The 19891-nt window shown below is 46.7% G+C and overlaps 1 protein-coding gene across 7 annotated transcripts in view; it reads right to left on the reverse strand.

Annotated features, from left to right (window-relative positions):
* Positions 1–19891, reverse strand: part of AGBL4 (AGBL carboxypeptidase 4) — a 1099729-nt gene that overhangs the window by 63276 nt on the left and 1016562 nt on the right. For all 7 annotated transcript variants that reach the window (XM_074334699.1, XM_074334701.1, XM_074334700.1 and 4 more), the window contains 2 exons: positions 19400–19552; positions 15903–16065 (listed from right to left, as the gene is read on the reverse strand). In XM_074334699.1, the coding sequence (XP_074190800.1) occupies positions 15903–16065; positions 19400–19552 (316 nt within the window). The remainder of the gene's footprint in view (positions 1–15902; positions 16066–19399; positions 19553–19891) is intronic.

A 19891-nucleotide genomic window follows, 5' to 3' on the forward strand; every position in this document is an offset into this window, starting at 1 on the left:
TAATATGCACAGTGCCACTGCTCACTGTGGAACAGCCACTGACCATAAAGTTTGACATTTTGAAGATTAAAAGTGTTTTGAATTAGTCATGCACTTGTGAAGTCATTGTTCCTACTTGTCCTGCTCCCGAATCTAAAAATGACTTTCAGCAGAGCCCAGTAACTTTCCCTCAACAATCACCTTCCGGAGAAGAGGCATGGAGGCGTTGAGACCAAGTGAAAACTCTCAGTCACTCAGAAGAAAACCAGAGCAGAGGACAGACGGTGTGAATAGCCTACTTGGACAGAGGGGTTGTTCTGCCAGGCTTGGGGGTCTGCTGTGTCTGCAGAGGGCTGGGGAACGGTGGGATGAGGCAGGTGAAATCTCAGTAGTCTGGATGCGCACCTGGGAGCAGAGCTGGAGCTGTGGGGTTACGGGGCTCTGGCTTGAGAGCCTGGCTGTGCCCCCCCTCCCCCCGTACACATTGTGTGAGCCCAGGTAAGTTAATATCTTGAGCCAACATTTTCTCACTTGCAAGATAGGAACAGTGACTTCTTCCTAAGGCTGCTGTGAGAATTAGGTAGGCTAACAAACACTCAGCATAGCACCTGGTACAAGGAAGGCACTGAGGAACTGTCTCCCTTCTCTTAGGAGCTTCCTGATGCTCCAAGACTCAGATATCTTTGTCATGCTTCCGATGCTGCACATTCCCAGAATCCCGGGGACAGCCCCTGGCACATATTACTAAAATGCTTGGCTAAAGGGAAGTCTTCCCTAGTACAAATAAGTAAGGGCAAATAAGTAGGGTCAGTTTTCTTATGAGAGAACTCAAAAGAAGAATCCCCTTTGCTTTAAAACTAGTCTCTGTCTGCACGTGTCTTTGTGGAAGTGCCAAACATGTAGGCAGGAAGTCTGGTCCCTAATCAGCTGGCCTCCCAAACACCCACTCAGCAGGTCCCTGACCTACCAGGATCTCTGTGAAGTGATCACGTAGAATTGTAACGTGTAATAATAGTTACCATCCCTTACTAGGAGCCAGTCAGGGTGTTAGATACTTACACACATTCTCATTTAACTTCACAATAACTCTGGAAAGTTTGTACCATTATCTCTATTCGACAGGTTAGGAGTTTCGGGTCCAGAGAGGTGAAGCAACTTGCCTACAGTTGCACAGGGCTTAGATATGAGAGGGCTAGGATGTGAAACCAGATCTGTATGATTGCAGATCCTGGGCTCCTAACCACTGAAACACACTGGCTCAAACACCTACAGTCCTGGCCTGTCTGCTGTCCTGGCTTCTCCACAGCTGGGTTGAGAGACGTGACATTCCCCGAGAACTCTGTGGGAGATGCTATGCCCTTGGCTCTCATCAGGGGACACTATGAGACACAACCTCAAGACACTGGTGCTGGCATATGCTGAAGAAATACTTAAGAGGCCAGAGGTCACTCTTCCCAGCACAGGTCCCTGGGTGAGATGTTTCCTTAAGAGCTCAGTGCTGGGAAAAGCTTTGTGTCGCTTTATCGTGGCATGTGCTTTTGTTGTAATTAGCACAAATGACAAATAAATGAGCAAGCAAATTAAAATAACTGGCCCAGGGATACATATACCAGGATGTCACGTGGGGCCTCAAGAGGTGACTCCTTCCTCACCACGAACCTTCCCTGTAGGACACACTGGGGAGACTCTCCTTGACATTCGTCTGCCCTCTGGTTGTCCCTTAGCTCAGTTCACAAGCCCAGATTGTACACTTTGTCAAGAAGCCACTCTCCCCCCCCTTGGAGAGGCAGGAGAGAGAGACAGTGAGCTCTGAAAGACAGTGCCTTCAAGGTGAAGGTCAAGTCCCCACTTTTCTGAAATGCTCAATAAATGGTATTCGAATCTGAATGTGAACTGAGGTATGAGGGGGGACAAAGGGGGAGGGGGAGAAAGGAGGGAGGACAGAAAGGCAAGGCCAGCAAAGCGAGGCTGCAAGGAGACAGGAAGGGAAGGCAGTGCGGAACAGCCCCCCTGCCCCCCAGAGCAGCCAGCTGCCTGCTTAGCCCCTGCATGTGCCACTTCCCTTTCTAAAATTATTAGTTTCAGGGGCACAAAACAACATGATAGACACACCCCTCACAAAGGGATAACCCTGCCCCCAAGTCCATTACCCCTCTGACGCTGTATATAGTTATTACAATGTTATTGACTATATTCCCTATGCTGTACTTTATATCCCGTGATTATATATATATATATAATTTAATTATAATTGACATTCAATATTATTTTATATTAGTTTCAGCTGTGCAGTGCAGTTAGGCATTTATATAATTTATGCAGTGATCCCCCGATAAGTCTAGTACCCACACGTGCCACCTCCTTTAAAGCCTCACCATCAGTTAAGGTGTCAGAGCACTGAGCACCCGTTCAACATCATGTAAATGGAGAATACGGGAGTCCAATGCAGATTCAGGTATAAAACATTTTCACTATTTGCTTTAAGAGAGGAAGGCAGCTAAGGAGGAAGAGAGAGAGAGAAAGGAAAAGTGGAAGAGAGGGGAGGAGAGATGCGAGGTTGGGGAGGGGAAGGAGAAGGTGAGAGAGGACATACGAGAGATACGTGTATGTGCGTATGTGTGAGAGAGTCAAATGGACACAAAAGAAATGGAGAAAAGGAGAATGAGAGGAGAGGAAGAAATAGGTGGGGAGGAGAGAGCCCCTGCACGAGAGAAACCTGGGAGAGGTGAAGGGGGTGTGCCCCGCCCTCCTCCGTCCTCCACAGGTGGCTCAGGCGCCCCTGGAGATCCCAGCCCAGAAAAAGGGTTTGGCGGCCTCCCAATCCCCTGCTGGGAGGAAGCTACTCTCAAAGGCAGCCATGCACCCTGGGGGCCAGGAGAGGGCACTTCAACCTCAGGCAACAGCAACAGAGCTCCAGCTGGTGGTCCTGTCAGGCAAGCAGGAAGAGGCAGAGAGCCAGGAGAAGCCAGTGTCTTGCCAGGTTGCTGGGTTACCAGCATCTCCCTGACGGAGCCAGGTCCCTGTGCACATTCTGTGTAGTGGGGTGGGCGACGGACTGGTTTGGGTCCCCCTTTGGCTGCCTCTACAACAGCCCAGCGCCTGCTTCGGCCCTGCCCCTGTCCTACTCCTGATTTCTGTCCTGAAGGGCAGCCTGCTTCCAACTACTCCCCGTTGCCCTTCCTCCACCTCCCCTTCGCCAAGAATCATCCCTTCCTGGAGTACAGGGCAGACTCATTTTCAAAACCATTTCTTACACGATGCTGTTTGATCTGCACAACCATTTACAAGGTGGACATGGAAGGAAGACTAGGAAACAAACTGAAGCACAGAGATGGAGTCTCAGCTCTCTGAGATCACATTAAAAGAATAAAAATGACTGTACTTTCCAGTTCTTACATTCCGCAATGAAAACCCAAGTACATATGCTGACTCTTTATTAGGATATGTTTCAATACCAGAGGTTTCAATTTGTGTTTCAATAAATTCTCAATACCAGAATTAAGAAGCGCTGACGTATGTTCTCTCTAACTAAGCACCAAACACCAAACCTTGTCGCAGACTGAATCTTGGCCTCGGTCACAGATCTTGACCATAAACTGAGCCCTGAGATTTGTCATTAATGACTCTGTTCTGGCAAAATGTTTTGAGTTATGCACATGAGTACAATGGAGGAGTCTGGCTCTACTGGGATATCTGAAAACCTTCAAACAGACTTTTAAGACGATTGCTATTTAAGATGTACAGCCCTGATCACTGCACTGTACACCTGAAGCCGAACAATAATGAATGTCAACTACAACTTTATATACATAGATATAGTTACAAGAAGCAGAGTACAGCATTAGGAATAGAGACAATGGAATTGTAATGACAGAGGGGCAGTAGATGGTGAATGGGGGGTTATCACTGTGTGAGGGATATAAATGATAAATGTCTAACTATTACATTGTTTTGTACACCTGAAACTAAATAAATAAATAAATAAATAAATAAATAAATAAATAAATAAGTACATAAATAAAATAATCTTAGGAACCCCTAAAGAATCTTAAGAACCTTTCATGAAAGATTCCATGAAACCTTCAGCCCGTCCTGATTTCACCTTCCTGATGGCCCAGAAATTTATTACTTAGATTTCACCCAATTCATTACTTGACTAGTAATAGTAATAATAATGCTATCATTTATTGAGTGCCTACCAGGTTCCGGGTACTCTATCAGGCATCTGAGATTTTTTTTTTTAAGTTTCTATCTACTTAAAGCAATCCTATGAGGTAAGTATCATAATCATTATTGTTGGAGACGGACAAAATGAGACTCAGAGAGATTAGGTCACTTGGCCAAGCTCATACAACTGGTAAACAGAGGAGCCAAGATCTGTACCCAGGTCAGCTTGGCTCCAAAGGCCACGCGTGCTTCTTCACCCTGTGATTGGACAATGGCATCTGCTATTTACATCTCAGCTATTATGAGCTCCTCTACCACATGGCTGGTTTCTTCGAAAAAAGTGTCCTCAAGTGGGGCAATCAGATTTGGATTTGATATCAGAAGGGACAAATTCAAGCTTCTGGGAGGGCATTGCGCCACCACCCGTAAAGTGTGTCCCCTGAACAGGCAGCTTCCATCTGACTCAGTTTCCATATTTCTGGAGCCGGGGACTGGTCATGCCTTTGGGTAGGCCCTCAGGGAATAAATGCACCTCCCTGGTTTACAAAACACAGATAATAATACTCATCTCTCCAGATTGTTGTGGGGACCAAACAAGATGATGGCCCTGTACCCATTTTATATACTGATAAGTTCTGCTCAGTTCCTGATGGTCCACTCAGGGCTTAGCATTCTGTAGGGGCTCTGAAAATATCCCAAATATATTCTGTTTTGAACGAAAATCTGAGCATCCTCTGTCTCCTCTCTCCTCTCCACTGACTCATGGCAAAATCTGCATAGATTGAGAGCAGTGGTCCTGCCGCCCTCCTCCTGCCTTTTCTCTTTGCAGCCCCGACGCCTACCTCCTGCCTCTCGAGACACATCAACAAGCCAAGCACGGCCACAACGCCAGCTAAAGGCCCTTGTCTCAGACAGAGTTGGCAGCTGCCTCCTCTTATTGGCAGGACATTTATCATCCTGAGGAAAATATTGATGGATAAGAAACTCCAGACAGGTAGCCGTGTCTCACTGGGCAAACAGCCTGCCACTTGGGAAGTGAGATTTGAGGTTCTGTTTGCAGGTCTTTCTGGAAGAAAGGGTGGGTTGGTGATCCTGTGGACACTGGCCTGTGTCCTCAGGGGGCTGACAAAATCCTAGGGATGATTGTGTCCAGTCCATAGTAGATGTTCAATAAATGGGAATTAGATCTAAGTTAAATGGACTCTTTGAATGAGGCCTGGGAGGATGGAGGCCCGTTGTCCAAACTCTTCATTTCACAGATGGGAAAGTGGGACTCAGGGAAGGCTAGTGATTTGCTCATGATCACACAGCAAGTCAGTGGCAGGGACCAGATGAACAAAGTCCATGGCTCATGATTCTCACATCGGAACACTGTCCATTACACAACGAAGCCACTAGGAGCTACCCCCAAACCTCTGGTCAGATGGGATAATCTGAGAAACTGGAACTCGTGGTTCCCTCACGGAATCAGGAAGAAGGGGACCCTTTGACTGACTTTCAGAGCCAGTCTCTCAGGGACCTTTTAAAGAATAATGAAAGGAGTGGGAAGAACGCAGGCAGATGAGTGTTACTAGATGAGGTGGGCGACACTTCTCTGCCGCACACTGGCCGGTCTCCAGCTGACCCCACCCAGCCGTCCTCCCCGTTGCCATGGTGCTGTCCCTGAAACACTGGTGTGGATGTGGCTCAGCAGCCCTTCGTCCACCGGTTCCCACAGCCCTCTCCGCCTCATTACCTCTCACTCCCCAGTGACACGCCAAGGCCCAGACGTGTCCCAAGGAGGGTCTCTCAGTGCTCTGGACTCTGTCCTTGCCGCTCTCCCTGCCTGCAAGGAGCCTTCCTTGTTGCACCTACTCCTACCTCCGGCACCCTAAGGCTGGGTTCGTTCAATGCTCAGTGCTCAGTCTCCTGCCTGGCTTCTCCACCACTCTGGGGCCTCCTCCAGCCAGAGGTCATGACCTCTCCTCTCTACATCCCCAGAAACCAGGCCAGGACCTGGCGTGTAGCAGCTGGTCAGTAAGGATGGTCCTGTCTTTAGCTCCCACACAGAAGTTCAGACTGGAGCTGCCTCCCCTCCCACTGGCTCTTCTCCTGACTCTAGGGCCGCAAAGAACGGATCTACTCCCTGTTCCACGATGGCTCTTTATAAATTTGACCAATGCAAATAGGTAGCCTCCAAATGTCTCCTTTCCAAGGAAAATATCCCCAATTCATTGACCAGTTCCTCACAGGTCATAGCTTTGGGTAGAGTGACCAAACATCTTGGTTTGCCCAGGACTCTCCTGGTTTTAGTACTGAAAGTTCCTGGGCCCAGGACCCCCTCAATCCCAGGCTACCTGGGGCAGCTGGTAAATCAGTTTTGTGCTCCTTCCCCTCCTAGTCCTTCAGAGGCCATGTACCATTTTATCAATGTCCTCCATGGAGTGTGGGCCGGAAGTGAACACAGGCTCCAGGGGTCAATGACACAGCAGGGCAAAGAAAGACTAGCACCTTCTTGCTCCTGACGTCTGCTTCTGTTAATGCAGCCAGTTAGCATCAATTTTGGCAGGAAGATTTGCTGATTGATATGTTTGCCTTGTGGACCAATATTGAGCTTTATAGTGTCAGTTGAGATGCCTAAACCATGTTACTGCACTGGAAATATCCTTCCCCTGAATCTCATTCCAACCCGCTTTTGCTTTGTTTGTTTTACTCTAAAGATAGAAATTATTCAACACCTTTGTTCTTAAGAGTGTCTAAGCCCTCCAAGTGTTCCAGGCATTCATCGACTCAGCAGTTACTTATTAAACACCTATAATGTGGCAGACACTCCCTCTGGGCTGGTCAGAGTTAGGCCCTGATCTGCAATTGGTTAGAACCGATCTTGGGTAAAGTCCTTCCACATTGGGGGGCTCTCCCCACATTTTTACTACAAGAGGATGGGAACACAAGTAACTGTGCATAACTGTGCAAGTGAACACGCGTATAAACAAACAGGTTCAAGTTACTTCAGGACCAGCCAGGGATTCTCTGACCGGCAGCTACCAGCCAGAATCCTGAAACAACATCCACTCTCTTTATCATCACCTTGGTTTCCATGGAGCCTTGCGGTACTGCTGGTGAAAGCTGACAGTTATCACCGTAAAGTAACTTTACAACTTTGTAATTTGTAGCTCTCTGCTGTCAGTAATATTAACAGCATTTCGAATTATGGCTATAAACTTGACAACTGCAGATAAAACCCTTAGAAACCTCATTTGGGGGGATGAGGGAGGCTGCGGGAAGGTAGTGACATTTTGGTTTTTCAGGCCTGGGCAGGAGGCACACTTTGATCTGGAGGTGGGGGGGCAGTAGGGCCAAGGCAGCTCAGCCCGGGCACCACAGAGAGAGGCCCTGGTGGCATCCGGGTGACCAGAGATTATAAACAGGTCAAGGCCAGGGGTGGGGGTTACCGAGAGCAGGGCAAGAGGAGGAGCGGGAGCTGGCTGCCGGGTCCCAACCTCTGTGGGGTCTGGAAAGTGCTTTTGTCCTATAGGAAACAGAAGGAACCTGGGCTGACTGAAGAGCAAGGAGGAAGGTGAGACAAAGCCAACCAGAGAATAGCCCTGGCATGTTATTTAATTTTTCCAGGCTTTAGTTTCCCTGCATGTAAAAGGAAGGTACTTATCTCAAAGGCCCAAAAGCAAACGATTCTTTATCTATCTATCTATCTATCTATCTATCTATCTATCTATCTATCTATCTATCTATCTATCTATCATCTATCTATCTAACCTTCTAGTGATTTGGAAATAAATTTGGAGGTAATATCATTTTATCTTCTAATCTACAGAAAGGAAAATTTGAACCCAGTATGGGGAACGGAACTTCCCAAACCTACAAGACACGTTAGAGGCAAAGCCAGTCCTCCAGTGTGGGGATCCTGACCTGTCTCATTAAGCACATCTCAATATTATTATTTTTACCATTACTACTACTACTATGAGTCATTCATTCATCAGCCAGGCATTCGTAAGCATTCATATTTAAAGTTCAAATTCTAGTCCATGTCTACGTGGAGGAGGTAAAATACCCAAAGGCTTTCAGTCCAGTTTAGTCTTCTGTTCCCAAAGCCCTCTGATTGGAACATTTTTTTGCTTATGAATTTTAACAAAGGCTTGACCTTGGGCATGAAAAACAGAAACTGGGTTTCTTTCCATGCCAGTCAACAGGTCAGACTGCCTAAAAAGTGAAGCCTCCTTCCCAAGAAAGAAAATCCAGGCAGTACCCCCGACGCATCCCCAAATGCCCCAACACACATACGTGTGCTGATAATTACTTCCTCTGAGCAACACTGATCCCATCACTCATTGTCCTATTAGTGAGCCAGCTAGCAATGCTGTAAGACCTGCTTTCCTTCCTTTCTTCCTTCCCTTCCTTCCTTCCTTCCTTCCTTCCTTCCTTCCTTCCTTCCTTCCTTCCTTCATTTCTTTTTACCTTCCTCTCTTGCTCTCTTGCTTTCTCTTTCTCTCTTATTCACTGGCATTCACTGAGGTCTACCTAGTATCAGGCTTTAGCCAGAGAGGTGGAGTGATTTAACCAAGGTCACACAGCTTTATGAGCTGCGTGGGGTAAAAGACCACATTGGAACTAGGATCCTGACTCCAGGACAGCATTCTTTTCACCAACTCATCAAGGGGAAGCCAACCTTCACTATGCACACCAAGAAAGTCATTTCCTTCGTGACATTACAGTACCTGGTAGAAAAATCTGTCATGAGCCTGTCCAAAGTCCAGACCTCCCTCCAGAAGGTCAGGCCCATAGAGCCATCTGCCTGCCAAACGTCTGCACTTGTACATCGCATGGGCTCCCTACACTCAACACATACTGAACAGAGCTGCAAACACCCCCCTCCCCAACCCTCCTCTCCAGCAGTCTGTATTTAAGTGATTGGCTCCACCATCCATCGTGTTGTTCAGCTCAAGAAACCGGGCATCTTCCTCGACTTCCTTTTATACCCATGCCCACGTGATCACCAATAATACTCAATCCTACCTGTTAGATACTGGAACGTGTTATTAACATGGAACTCTCTTAGGCTTGGATTTAGCTGAAATCCCAAGTCTATAGTTGCCACATTTTAAAGTGAGCTATGAAACCACCATGCAGGACTTGGAAAAGGAAATCAGACAACCTGTTCTGCAACCGTTAGCTCACCTTCCACAAGAAGGCCACTGGAGGGGTGTAGTGCCCCAACAGAGGTGAACCACCAGGTCACCAGGGACTGAGGGAGGAAGCATAAACAACCAGTCTGAGCAGAGGCACCTGCTCCCATCACGACCTCCAGCACTGGGGGCGGTGTGTCTGAAGAAGCTTACAAGGGATTGTCCATGCCGTCTCATCAGAGGACCAGTCACCTAAGACTTCTCCTGCCTCTTTCCTCCTCTCCCTCATCCTGTTCAACCTTGCAGGGGTAAGAATCTGGGGTTAGCAAGAGGGGGGCAAAAGCTGGAAGCCAAGACCTGAAACAGAACTCATCTCGAGCAGCCAGTTTGAGACAGGCCTGAGCTAGAAGATGGGGAGGTTTTTACTTTGAAGAGTTTCAATGGCTTTGATTGAACTAGACATACTCATTGCTAAACTGAGACTGTTTTATGCCCAGAATTAATTAGAAAACTTTTAATTTCCTGAGAGTGATTAGAAAGTCATGGGGCCTGCCAGAGCTTTTGTATCTCTAGATCTAGATATATAATCTATATCCATCTATCTGTAGGGTCCATGGGAAACCAAAAAAAAAGAAAAAAGAAAAAAGATGATTGTACCCAGTAAGTATTGCTTGCTCAATCTACCCGTTATACAGTTCATAGTCCTTTCTCCTTCTCGTCATGGTGTGGCTCTGTCTGTAGTTATTTACCACTCGCTGCTTCTGGCACAGCCCCACTACCCTGCAGCACACATGGAGGGAACACACATCCTCTCTGTCATTGGGCTGTCTCCTGTACGTCCATCAGGAAGGCTGCTCCATCTCTTCTGTCTGCATCCTATTCATCTTGGAAATCTGAGCCCTCTTTTCTCTTCCTCCAGGAAGTCTTCCTTCCCTTCCCCTCCCGACCACCCCTTCCGGCTCAGGGGACTCCCATGTGCTTCCCAAACCAGCAGAATTTCCCGCTGCCAGAGCATTTATCCCTCTGAGCTGCTGCCATCTCTACCTTTCCCCTTCCTCTCAAAACTGTCTCCTTCTTGAAGGCAGGGACCATGCCTTATTCATCTGTCTATTTCTAATGCCTAGTGAGTTTTGTTGGAGAGATGAGTAAATAAATGATATCTTTGACTTCTGATGTGTGTTTCAGAGGACCCAGTGCAAGGCATATTGTAGGCTCTGAATTCTAAATCTCTGCATCTTCTCTGGGCCACATCTGTCATTCCCTTCTCCTAGAGCCAGCATTTTCTGATTTTAAGGTGTCCACAGCTGCAAGCCTGCGTGGAAACTAGTCTGCTCAGGACACAAGGCCTCTGTTCCCAATGTTTTTCTCATCTATTATGTCTAAGAGCTATTTCCTTTTGGCTTGTAACCAGCCCATAAACAAAGTCCACCAAATCTGGGTTGTTTCATGATTCCAGGTTATCTATCTATCTATCTATCTATCTATCTATCTATCTATCTATCTATCATTTATCCATCTATCTTTTGAACAGAGCATATTTATTACTCGGCAGGGCAGTGAAATGTAAAGAGCGTTTGCTAAAGAATGGTCTAAAATTCTCAGGAATTTATCATTTCACAACAACAAAAACAACAGCCAACAAGAAGGAAGGGTAAGGGAATGAATACTTATTGGCACTGAGTGTGCCCAGTGATTTATCTGCATCCTCCTATGTAACCCTGTGAAGTAAAATAATCGTTACCCTCACTTTACAGATGAAGAAACTGAAATTCAGAGTGGTTAAACAATGGGGTTAGGGTCCTCATCTAGAATGACGTAAAGCTGAACTCACAGCCAGGACTCTGACACCAGAACTGTATGCCCACTACGGCAGTGACAGAGACCACCAGCCGGGCAGAAGACTCAGGGGATAGTCTCCTTCTAAATTCTGTTTAAGGTCATGAGTTTTTCTCCCAGAAGATGAACTCCACATCTTTACTGAGTTTTGCATATATTTTAGGTGGTTCATGAGGTCTTCTTGAAGCCCATCCATGGACCCCTCAGTTAAGAACCCCTAGACTAAAAGAAAGACAGCGGCTGTCAGCGTGGTCTGGTCGGCTTTCTAGGATGCTTTAGTACCGATTTTCCTTATTAGATGGGAAATTCTTATGCTCATGGAATCACACTCCATCTGAAGACTCGCTACGAAAGAATGGCGGGTTCTTGGTACCACACATTCATCTCAGAAGGGAATTATATAATTTTAGGTTTTAGAATCAGAAAAGTCTTAGGATGTCTGAGCTGGAATGTCTCAGAAGTCAAGGCCACACAAAATTTCATTCCACAATAACTCTGACAGGTAGGAAATATCAAACACTGAGACTGGGAGAAGGGACATGGCTTGCTCGAGGCCACCTAGCAATTGTGGTGGAGTCAGGGTTCAAACCCCAGCTGCTGGCTTCGAAGACAGATCTTCCAGTTAAAGGCTCAATCAATAGAAGGAAAGCCATGCAGGCTGCATGGGAACAGAAGCAACATTTGTTGAATAGCTATCATTTCACTCTCCCAATAACCCTGCAAAGTATTTTTATTTTTGTTTTACAAATGGGGAAACAGGCTCAGAGTGGTGAGATCGCCAGTTCAAGGTCACACAGCTAGGGGAGCACCAGTGACTGTGCCCATTGCTATATTTTCCTGGTGTCATGGAGAAGGGAAGCCAGGGAGCACGACTCTGGTAATATTTAGCTGGTACTTTTCCAAGGAGAAAACTTAAATTGACAGACACATATGTTCGGGGGGTGGGGAGGTGAATACTATGGTGGGCCCAGGCAATACCCTACAGGAGTCCCTGCCTCTCAAGGCCGTCCCTGATCTTACAGGCACCCAGCACACTCTGGGTAACTAATTTTGCCTCCATGCATCCTGAGGCTGAGAGTGGGCTACTCTGCATGACAGGCATGAAAAAACCAACTATGGGAACTGCACCCCCACACTGTGCGAACCAGTCGGTATTCTGAGGTCAAGGCCCGTCATTTCAGTGACTCCACCCAGGCCCTTTGTCCCATGACCCCTAAGCACAGCCACTGGCCTCTTGCTCTAGAGCCCTAACTACCTTCTTTAACATAAATGTGGGTCCTCATTAAGAATCACATAAATCTTTTCAATGTTTTAACCAATAGTCACTTAACTTTTAAAACTTCACAGGGCACACACATATACATAATACATTTAACTTCATCGCAACTCAGTGAGGTTAAGTATTATTATGTCCTGCTACAGATGAGAACAGTGAGGCTCGCTGAGGTTACGTGACCTGCCCAAGGTGACACAGCTAGTAAGTAGGGCAGCCAGGATTCAAACCCAGGTTTGTCTGAATTCAAAGTCTGTTCTCTTTCATAACTTCTTACTATTTCATGAGTATCTCTGTTTAATTCCCAAAGCAGAGGTTGGACACGTGGAAGGCCCTGCATCCCTTCCTGAAGGTGGCGATGCTCCTCTTAGCCCGGTTACGGGACGTGCTGAAGGGCGCTCTCTGGGACGATGCTGGCGCTGTCATCACAACCCAGCTCCCCTGACTCCTAGTCTAGAGGACACTTCCTCTCAGACTGGATTGCCAGTCCCATTAGACCATGTAATTTCTTTTTCTGATTGGGACACGGAGCCAGCAGCCAACAAAGATCACAGTCTGTCTGCCTGAAGTCTCCCTCTGTTGTGAGATGAAGGTTTTAAAAAGTGCATTTCAAACAGCAACCAGGTTAAATCACACCCGTGTGTGTTGAAGTAGCCTGAGCTTGCCCGGTGCCTCTTCTCATCCCCTGGACGACAGAACAAGGCAGGGCAGCTCCAACAGAATCATGGCTGCTCAGCTCATGTGCAGCCTCCCTACTCACCCTGAACTCCTTCCCATCACTCGCTCCCATTCCCCACAGACAGCCCCACCCCATCACTCACCGAGGCTTCTCAGTTCCACGTTGTAAATTCCCCACAGCACCACCAGAGTCGAGGCCGGAACAATCTCCCACCCGGATTGTCCTCCCAGCCTCCGAATGCATGGCCCTGACTACAGTCTTGGGTCCTCCAAACTATCCTCCCCACTAGAGCCACAATGACTTTCCACCATGACTTAAAACCCTTCTATTGCTCTCTATTGCCTTCATATTCAAGTTCAAATTCCTCACAGCTTGCCATGTCAGTCTCTTCTCTTGCATCTGAGTCCTTCAGCCACACTGGGCCACATACAGCTTCTGCAGCACACCTGCCTTCCTCCCCTCTCTGTCTGCAGTATCCTCCCTCCAACAACCCACCATCACCCAATCTGGCTAATTTCTACTCAGTCTTAAAAACTCAGCTTGGGTATCACTTCCAATGGGAAGACTTCCCTGATCTCCCAGTACTGTGTTGAGTTTCCTTCCTACAGCCATGTAAAGACATTTTTGTCTTTAATATGTTCACAGCTACATTCCCTGTGCCTAGAACTTTACCTGGCTTATGGTAGACACTCAACATATATTTATTAAATGAAAGTTTTCCATGGCCTTCTGGAATTCTTCCACCACAAGACTTACCGCGCATATTATAATTGCCTCTGTCCTTTTCTCTCCCCAAGTAGATTGAAAGCTCTGCAAGTCAGAAAACATGTTTCCTTGTTCAGTGTTTTGGACTGGGTGCTTAGTATGGTTCCTGCATATACAAATGGTGTGTTTACTTGTGATAAAAGAGGATTGGCCATTGAGGGGAGAAAATCATGGGCCTTGGCCAGGGTGGCATTCTGCTAAGAAACACACGTGCTTCCAACACAAAAGCCTGTCAGAAGTGCTGAGAAAGGGTAGGAGGTCTCATCAAATTTGACATCAGAAACCAACTGCAAACTCAGTGCAGGCCTCCTCTGGACAAACCCACATCTCATTGTGAATAGGGGTTGCAGACTCTCCTTTGGTGCACATGCTCAGACTCTCCTTCCAAGCCCTCTGCCTTCTTTGCCATAATATCATGGGAGAACAAAGTGGGTGCAGTGTGGAATGCGACCTGTGCATGTATTACAGGAGTTAGGCGATCCTAGAGACGTTATGGGCTACACATCATTTGTGTGTGTGTGTGTGTGTGTGTGTGTGTGTGTGTGTGTAGTCGGCAGTAGGTACATAATAGACACTCAGCAGTTTGGAAACTGAGGGGCCTCTCTACAGGCAGAGCCTACTCCCTTGGCCCGGTTTAGCCAGGCAGCTATTAATGCAGACTTGAAGATGACTTCCTCAGCCTTGGTGACTGTAATGAGGGGACCCTTGGCTCCTCTCATGATCACTCCAGTGTTCTGCTGGATTTGGAACACTGCTCTAACACATGGCCTACCTACAGCTCACCCCTCACTTTGGGGCTGTCACCCTGCCTCCTGTGTTCCCAGCTAGGTAATTGGACCCCCCCAGAGCCACTAGGCTGCAACTGACTGAGTGGACTAGTCCTAAGGCATGCCACAACCAGAAAGGATGTTTTTGTGCACAGAGTATGGTAGGAACGCCATAAACACTCACCACAGTTTGAGTAAAGGCTAAAAAGAGCACTTCCACTTCTGGGAAGAGAGAATTTGCATACAGTTAATTTCAACCTTCTCCTTTTTCCTCCTTCAACTATAATTCTTTCTCTAAGAAAGCTAAGTGATACAAAAGAAGAAATAGGTCAATCCAAAAACAAAAAGATAAAGGAAAACAGAAAGTGTCACAATCTGTCACAACATTTAGGCTGTGACCTTGAAATTGAAATCAACACTCAGGAAACTAGAAGTACTCAATGACCCCTAAAAATCAGGCAAGCTAGAAAGTAACGTCTAATTTCATCATGACACACTTGGGGGTTTGGGGAGACATTGTATGAGGAAGCGAAGAGGAAAAGCGATTTGGCAGAAGGAATGCAAATGCAGAGAGAAGTGTGTGGAGGATGGGAGGGAAGATGGAGGGGAGGCACCGGGGAGAGGAAAGGAGGCTAGGAAAAAGTGGGAAGACAGAGCAAGGGGAGGGAGAGGAAGAGAGGAAAGGGGGATGGGAAGAGGAGGGAAGACAGGGAAAGTGGAGGAGGGGACATAAGAAGTAGGGAGAGACACGCAAGACAGGAGTGAAGGGAGAGATAGAAGGAGAGGGACAAGGGGAGAAAAACAAGTAAAAGGAAAAATAGTGAGCAGAGAGAAGAGAGCATGAGAAAGCAAGACCACAAAATGATGGAAGGTGAAAAGAGAAAGAGTTTTACTTGTTCAGGGTTAGGAGGAGGAGTCAAGACCATCAAGGTCTTCCTCAGCAGCCCTAGGGATGGTCATCCAGCCTGTGTGCTTACACACCTTAGATGCCAGCAGACTCACTTCCTCCTGAGGGAGCGGAGAGGAGAGAGATGGGAGCAGCAAAAGGTAAGGGGAGGCCTAGGTCCAGGTGCCTGAGGAAGACTTGAAGCACAGCAGAGGCAGTTGGGAGAGGGGTGTCGATTAGAGGTCAAGCGGGAAACAGACAATCCAAAGGTGCTACCAGCAGACCAGCCACCTCCATCCTCATCCCAGAGTCTCAGCCCTCACCTGCATTGGAGACCAAATCCCTACCTAGTAAATCCTACCAGACCTGGATCCTCTCAGTGCGATGTGGGCTGGCCCAGGGCTTGGTGGGGACCTCCCAAGGATACAGGCTTCCTCGGTGTAGGGCACAGCAGCTGTGGTGCCCCCAATGATGTAGCTGTAGAAGGAGACCTCTAGGGTATAGCAATAGGAAGTGTGGTCCAGGAGCCCACCGAGGAAACGACGGCCAGTGCCTGCTTTCACGGCATCCCGGTTGAAGGATGTGCTGGACTGTGAAAGACAAGTCGGGAGGAGAGAATCAGGGCTGGGTGCCGGCTGGCTATCAGATTTAGAGCACATCTTACAATACCTCTGGGCCTCAGCTTCTTCATCTGAAAAGTGGGATATTAATCCCACATCACAGGATTATTATGAGGATTGATTAAATAAACGTATTTAAATAAAAGCATCTAGCAGAGTTCTTGGACACAGTAACTGCCATTCAATAAATATTTGTGAAAATTTGAATGGGGACAGATGCAGCAAGAAAGTAGACAGAGAGCAAGAAGCAATTATGTTATGATGATAATCAGAACTAAAATTTGGGCAGTGCTTTCAACTTAATCATATTGTTTTCCCTGCAGTATCTCGTTTAGGCTTCAAAATAACCCCTTGGGATTGTAAAGTGGCTTAGCCACTATGGAAAACAGTATGGAGGCTCCTCAAAAAATAAGAATAGAGCTACCATATAACCCAGAAATTCCTCTTCTTGGTATCCACCCAGAAAATTTGAAAATACTTATTCATAAAGATATATGTACCCCTATATTCATTGCAGCATTATTCATGGTGACCAAGACATGGAAACAACTCCAATATCCTTCAATAAGTGATTGGATAAAGAAGATGTGGTACATACTGAACCATAAAAAGGATGAAATATTGCCATGTGTGACAACATGGATGGATCTTGAGAGTATTATGCTAGGTGAAATAAGTCAGCTAGAAAAGGACAAGAACTATATGATTTTATTCATACGCGGGATATAAAACAAAAAGCAAAAAATGAAAAAGAAACCAAACTCATAGATACAGACAACAGAATGGTGGTTACCAGAGGGGAAGAGGGTGATGAGGACAAAAAGGGTAAAGGGGGTCAAATATATGGTGACGAAAGGAGATTGGACTTTGGGTGGGGAGCACACAATAGAGTCTACAAATGATACATTATAAAGTTGTACACCTGAAATGTATATAATGTTATTAACCAAGTTACCCCAATACATTTAATAGGAAAAATAACTTCAAAATAATCTCTTGGTGTAGGTGTTATAATTCTGCCTCTCTACGGTGAGGAAATTGAGGCTTGTAGAGATGGAGCAAGGAAGTGACACAGTACAGATCTGAACGCAGGACTAAGTGACTCCAGAAACCTCGACACTTCTTCACAATGCACCCCCGTCCATTTGGGAGAGCTGATATCTCATGTCCAGCATCACCAGAGTAGGGATCGTGGATGCTTCTTCACTAGGGTGTCGGCCGCACCCATCACAGGAGAAAGAGAGGGGAAGGAGCAGGCAAGTCAGTGTGTCAAGTCCTCGGTTCCAAATATGAGATGCGAGACAACTTGCTTTATGTGTCTATCTCAGTTTCCTCATCTATAAAGTGGAGGTGACGATAACATCTCCTTCACAGAGCTGTAAGGGTCAGTTCACTTGAGTTTCAAAGGGTGTCTAGGCTAACTCATGGGGATCTAAATAAATGAAAAGACCACGATTTTTCTAACAGAATGTGTGGCTTATTCAGCAGGATAAAAGGGAAGAAGGAAAAGAGGGAGAGAAAGAAGAAGAAAATAAACAGCAAAACAAGACAGACACGGAATAAAACAGAGAAGTGTGTGTGTGTGTGTGTGTGTGTGTTAAGGAAAAGGAAAGGATCAGAAAACCATAGAATGTCAGATATGAAAGGAACATTGAAGTCCATGTAGTGAAACCCAGCTCTCATTTTAGAGTTTGACACTGAGAGTCAGAGAAGAGGGAAGACAGAGATTGGACTGAGGTAGATGACCTTGACCTCGGCCCTAACCTCTTAAGAGGGCTGCAATGCAGGACCATCATCAGGCAAGGCCAGAAATAAAGCTCCGAGCTCATACCCCTTTTGTCAGCCCTGGAAACCTCACCCCCATTAGGATCTCTGAGGCCTGTGGCTCAGCCGCCTAGGGAACCTGGATTCACAAGACCACAGGCTGCTCTGCAATTGGAGTGGTTCCAAAAAGACAAGGGCTTGCCATCCTGAAGACATTCCTACAGAAACAAGCATGGCATTTTTTATCCCAGAGCTACAAATGGGGAGCCACCTGCTTCTATTCTACCACGAAATGCTGGGGGACTTTGCTGAAGATATTCAGCTTCTCTGGGCCATACGTGTGGCTTGGGTGTAAAGAGGAGACTGGGCTATATAATCTCCCAGTTCCTTTCGTGGTCTGGCATTTAAAGATTCTGGGATCTTTGAATGTGCACCTTAAACCTCACGGAGAAATTTATCATCTCTACTGATGTCCAGGTCTGAAGCAATGGGCAGGCAAGTTTTCAGCTCATCGAGTTCAAAAATTGCTACTGTGTTTTCCCGAAAATAAGACCTACCCCCAAAATAAGCCCCAGTTAAGACCGTCAGAGAGACGGACGCATTTAGTACATTATGACGATGTTCCAGAAGAAGATGATATGACTGTATTTGAATAAATGTAGATTGCTGTACATGAAAAAATAAGACATCTCCTGAAAATACTCCCTAATCTTTCTTTTGGAGCAAAAATTAATATAAATAGGGGAAACATGGTCGGACCTTTGTGAACCTCTCCCCCTCTGGCCACATGGAAATAACAGGCCTCGGAGGTCTAGGAAAATGTGCAAAAACTCCCGCTGCTATCCCCACCCCCCGTGCTGATCCGCTCCTTATCTTTTCTCCCTGCCCTTTCCAATATTGCTTTTTTCTGCAAATTATTCTAACTGCCAGCCTCTCCTGTCCTCCTTGGCATGGGAGGTGGGTAGTAACAGCAACAGTTTCTGGAGGCTGCTGAGGTCTTCACTGCCTGCAAAGTACTTTGATATCTATTACTGAATTTGTCCTCCTAGGAAGCTATGACGCAGGCAGGGCAGGAAATCATTACCCACAAATTACTGACAAAGAAATTGAGGTCCAGAAAGGGTCATGGAGGAAGAGGATGGTGGGCGTATGACCCTCTTCAGCAGACTCCTACTAAAGGAACTGAGGCAGGTGAAAAGAGGCCTGGGGCAGGATCCGACATAGGACAGGTGTGCAGTTGCTCAGTGAGTTTCTTCTCTTGTTAATGCTGGAGTCAGATCAACTAAACAAATGCCAGCTCCTCAGAAAAACCAAGCACTCGCTGCCTTTTCAAAGGGTCTCCTTCCTGACTGCTGATGAGTGGCTTGAGGGCACGGCATAGCTTTTTATCTCTATCTTTATCATCCACGCAAGACCTGGTTCAGAGTTGGTGTTCTGTAAATGTTAAACCAAACTGAACTGAGTGAGGAGACAGAGAGGGAGAGGGGCAGGGTGGGGAGGGGTAGCTGGGGCTGGCTGAGGGAGAGAGCTCTTGACTTACGTAGGAGAAGTCCTCGGCATTCTGACAGAGGAGCTTGGGGAAAATGGCTTGCCTCTGGAATCGTTCTTCATCCTCAAAGATGTTGCCGTACATGAAACCATTCATCATGGTGGAGTGGGCATGGATGTCAATGTAAAACTCCAGGCTTGTTTTCTGTTGAGAGAAAGGATAACAAATGAGGAGTCTGGGGTTACAGAGCTTACCTTAAAGGGACCAGACACAGCTCCCACCTCGCCTCCACACACAGACACTTCTTTTTGAGTTGGTCCTGTGTGTCAGCTGATTTAGCAGCCATTTGCAATGTGATTGGAGGTGGTAAGACGTGTGAGGATTAATTTCTCCTCACTTTTAGTATCATATCCCTCAGGTCTGAGAGCACTATCATTAGCATCGCTCCTTAGCGTTCTCCTGAAGACGTGAGGTTTTCGTTGGGTGAAGTCATGGTGGTACTTACTCAGAAGAGTTAATACAGTCATAACTAAAGGTATTAGA

The sequence above is a fragment of the Rhinolophus sinicus genome, linkage group LG06 (assembly GCF_036562045.2).
Source record: "Rhinolophus sinicus isolate RSC01 linkage group LG06, ASM3656204v1, whole genome shotgun sequence".
Taxonomy (NCBI): Eukaryota; Metazoa; Chordata; class Mammalia; order Chiroptera; family Rhinolophidae; genus Rhinolophus; species Rhinolophus sinicus.